We start from the raw sequence: 4,205 nt of genomic DNA, 5'->3' as shown, positions 1-4,205 counted from the left end.
CACTATATAGTATAGGATGTAGTAAAACTCTATTAGCTAAGGCTGTAGCCACACAGACCAAGATGAATTTCCTCTCTGTTAAGGTAATTAACCCTAAACCCTAAACCCTAAACCCTAAACACTAAACACTAAACCCTAAACCCTAAACACTATATAGTAAATAGTATAGGATGTAGTAAAACATTATTAGCTAAGGCTGTAGCCACACAGACCAAGATGAATTTCCTCTCTGTTAAGGTAAACCCTAAACCCTAAACCCTAAACCCTAAACACTAAACCCTAAACCCTAAACACTATATAGTAAATAGTATAGGATGTAGTAAAACATTATTAGCTAAGGCTGTAGCCACACAGACCAAGATGAATTTCCTCTCTGTTAAGGTAGGTAATTAACCCTAAACCCTAAACCCTAAACCCTAAACACTAAACCCTAAACCCTAAACACTATATAGTATAGGATGTAGTAAAACTCTATTAGCTAAGGCTGTAGCCACACAGACCAAGATGAATTTCCTCTCTGTTAAGGTAATTAACCCTAAACCCTAAACCCTAAACCCTAAACCCTAAACGCTATATAGTATAGGATGTAGTAAAACTCTACTAGCTAAGGCTGTAGCCACACAGACCAAGATGAATTTCTTATCTGTTAAGGTAGGCAGGAAACCCTAAACCCTAAACCCTAAACCCTAAGCACTATATAGTATAGGATGTAGTAAGACTCTATTAGCTAAGGCTGTAGCCACGGAGAGCAAAATGAAATTTTTATCTGTTAAGGTATACCGTATAAACCCTAAACCCTAAACACTAAATACTATATGGCGGGCAGGGTTGTAGTTGTAAACCCTAAACCCTAAACCCTAAATACCAGGGAACATAATGCAAAGGCATGTAATGGATAAGTATATGAATATATATGGTGAGGAAGGATTGTTCCTTCTAGGGGAAAAAAGGGTTTAGGGTCTAGGGTCTAGGGTCTAGGGTCTAGGGTTTAGGGTTTAGGGTTTAGGGTTTAGGGTTTGGTGTGCTGCAGGGTCCGGAATTATTTTCGAAATGGGTTGGAGAGTCTGAGAAGGCCATCAGGGATTTATTCAGGTTTGTTGCTGCTTGCTTGTTTTGCTGCTGTTGCTGCTGTTGCTGTTGCTGCTGCTGTTGCTGTTGCTGCTGCGCATTTGTCATGGGCACCCTGCTGTGCTGCTGCTGTTGCTGCTGAAGTATCAAAAGAAAAAAACTGATGCTGCAGCAGGAGACACTTGCTGCTGCAGCATGAGACACTTGCTGCTGCAGCAGGAGAACGTTGCTGCTGCAGCAGGAGAACGTTGCTGCTGCAGCAGGAGAACGTTGCTGCTGCAGTTGTGCATGCATGCAGGCGTGCAAGACAAAATGCTCCTTGCGTGATTTTCTTTGATGAAATTGATGCATTAGGAGTAGACAGAGAAAGAGGAGATGCATCAGGTGTACGTATACACCTGCCGCTGCTGCTGCTGCTGCTGCTGCTCCTGCCGTTCTTTGCCTGCTGCTGCTGCGACCGCGTTTTAGCATGAAAGCTACATCTGCTGCTGCTGCTTTGTTGTTCTTGTTGCTGCTGTTCTTGTATTGCTGTTACCATATCTCCTGCTGTTGCTGCTGCTGCTGTTGCTGCTGCTGCTGTTGCTGCTGCTGCTGTTGCTGCTGCTGCTGCTGCAGGTAGAGACTCGTGTCTTATCTCAATTATTAACAGAAATGGATGGCATAGGGCCCCACACCTCTGTAGTTGTATTAGCAGCAACAAATCGTCCTGATTTACTTGATGCTGCTTTGCTGCGTCCTGGTCGTCTAGATCGTCTGGTGTATGTACACCTACCTGATGCAGCAGCAAGGCAGCAAATCGTATTTAATCATATACGTCATCTCCCTATACACCCTGATGCTGCTGCTGCTGCAGCGCAACAAATGCAGCAACAACAGCAACAGCAACAACAGCAAAATGCTGTACAGCATACAAACCACAAAAGGGAAGACGGGCTTACTAAGGAGCTAGAAGAGGAGCAGCAACAGCAGCAGCAAGAGCAGCAAGAGCAACAAGAGCAGCAGCAGCAGCAGCAAAATGGTACTGCAGCATCATCTGCTGCTGTTGTTGCTAATTGGCTAAGTGTACGTACAGCTGGATACAGCGGAGCAGAGATTGTTATGATCTGTAAGGAAGCAACACTAAATGCAATAAGAGACCATATTGCTTGCTGCGCAGACACTGCACAGCAGCAGCAGCAGCAGCAACAGCAGCAGACTGAGCGTCTGCCGGCAGTGCAGCTGCGGCACTTTGAGACCGCGCTGCAACGCATGCAGCCCCGTACCCCACAGTCTCTGCTGCAGCTGTACGAACAGTACAGCAGAAAAACACAAGGAGCAGCAGCTGCTGCTGCTGCAGAATCAGATGCAACTGCAGCAGACACCGCAGCTTAGTGTACAGGCAACTTTTTTGCACGCAGTGCTTCCTGCTGCTGCTGCTGCTGCTGCCCTTGTTGCAGAAGCGGCAGCAGCAGCAGCAGCAGCAGGGGGGCCCATGAGGCAATGCGGCTGCAGCAAGTCGCAGGGAACGCCGAAATTTGTCAGAATACCCTTTAGACTTGAATAGCAGCAGCAGCAACAGCAGCAACAGCAGCAACAGCAGCAACAATAGTAGCAGCAGCAACAGCAGCAATAGCACCAGATGTAGCAGCATTCCCCCTAGCTAGATTGTTGCAGTGCAGTTTCCTAGTATCTTTGGCCCATACGGCCAGGCAGCAGCAACAGCAACAACAACAGCAGCAGCAGCAGCAACAGCAGCAACAGCAGCAGCAGCAGCTACTAAAAGACTTGGCGGTACTTAAGCTGTTTGCTTCTGTTGACTAACAAAAATTTTGTCTCCTTTTGTGGAGACGAACGGCAAACACTGCGGCACAAATAGGGCAGACGATGCTGCTGCTGCTGCTGCTGCTGCTGCAGCAGCAGCAGCAGGCATCTGATGGGCAGCCAGCTATGGGCTGCCTGCTGCAGCCGCAGAGCAGCAACTACCGCCGCAGCAGCTGATTAGCTGCTGTCTGTCGGTGCTGCTGCTGTTGCTGCTAGCAGCTAGTTCTGCTGCTTCTGTATAGATGCTGTTGCTGCTGCTGCTGCTGCTGCTGCTGCTGCAGCAGTACTTATTGGGGGTTATCAAGGGGCCCGGCCTGTGGTTTATCAAGGGAGAGGGAGACCATTGGTCTCTGCTGCAGCTCATGCTCTGGCTGCAGCAACTCCTGCTGCTGCCCCTGCTGCAGCAGCAGCGCCTCCTGCAGCAGCAAATGTGTTTGTAAGAAATCATACTTTTCCCATATATGAACAAGAGAGAAGTTTGTATATCTTCCTTCAAATATTACCTTATTCAGGCTGCTGCTGCTGCTGCTGCTGTCGCTGCTGCTGCTGCTGCTGCTGCTGCTGGTGCTGCTGGTGGTGTCGCTGCTGGTGGTGTCGCTGCTGCTGCTGCTGCTGTCTTGTGGAGGGACAAGAGGAACTATTGTTGCCTTTCCTTGAGGTAATGTTGCACTCCTATATCCTTTTGCTGCTGCTGCTGCTAACAGTTGCTGCCAGCGGAAGCAACGTGCTGTTTCTTTTACTGCAGCAGCAGCAGTTGCTGCTGCTGCAGATGCTGCTTGCTGCGCTGCAGCAGAACCGATAGCGCCTGCAGCTGCAACCACCATCGTAATAAACCACAATCAATACAAACACCAGCAGCAGCAGCAGTTGCAGCAGCAGCAGCAGCAACCCCACTGCAAGGGAGTGATGAATAAGAAGAAAGGGGGAGAGGTAGCTGAATAAATGATTAGCTAAACAAAAAAGAAAAAAATAATCTGTTTTTATGGGTGTTTTCCCCTCTGTCTGCATTTGCTGCTGCTGTTGCTGCTGCTGCTGCTGCTGCGGCTGTCCGTGCATGCAGCCCTCGCCGCTGCCGACTCTCTTTGTCTTTATTTTGTCTTTTATTCTATTTGTCTTCTACACAGACAAATAAATTATAAATAATAAACTTTATGTTGTTACCCTCTACACCGCTAGCTAACAGCTCTTCCTTGCTGCTGTTGCTGCTGCTGCTGCTGCTGTTGCTCGTGCTGCTGCTGTTGTAGTGATACCGCTAACTAACTAGGCAGTATTAGTTAGGAGTATTAATATAATGCATTAATTATTTTATTATTTAATTATTATTTATATAAATATTC

The 4,205-nt window shown here is 47.5% G+C and overlaps 2 protein-coding genes across 2 annotated transcripts; one reads left to right on the top strand and one right to left on the bottom strand.

The window, feature by feature from the left end:
* Positions 1–630: 630 nt before the first annotated feature.
* On the top strand, positions 631–2,601 carry EMWEY_00044530 (ATPase, AAA family domain-containing protein, putative; the record flags this gene model as incomplete). Its single annotated transcript, XM_013482938.1, has 6 exons — positions 631–651; positions 1,031–1,092; positions 1,367–1,454; positions 1,684–2,086; positions 2,225–2,351; positions 2,505–2,601. The coding sequence occupies 6 exons, from the start codon at positions 631–633 to the stop codon at positions 2,599–2,601; spliced, it is 798 nt and encodes a 265-aa protein (XP_013338392.1).
* A 554-nt stretch (positions 2,602–3,155) lies between these two features.
* EMWEY_00044520 (hypothetical protein, conserved) lies at positions 3,156–3,692 on the bottom strand (the record flags this gene model as incomplete). The annotated part of the gene is made up of 1 exon (XM_013482937.1): positions 3,156–3,692. One exon carries the CDS (start codon positions 3,690–3,692, stop codon positions 3,156–3,158), a length of 537 nt encoding a protein of 178 aa, XP_013338391.1.
* Positions 3,693–4,205: the final 513 nt, after the last annotated feature.

Source organism: Eimeria maxima, genomic scaffold, assembly GCF_000499605.1.
Source record: "Eimeria maxima Weybridge genomic scaffold, Emw_scaff859, whole genome shotgun sequence".
Lineage (NCBI taxonomy): Eukaryota > Apicomplexa > Conoidasida > Eucoccidiorida > Eimeriidae > Eimeria > Eimeria maxima.
This window is presented reverse-complemented; position numbering and strand designations above follow the sequence as displayed.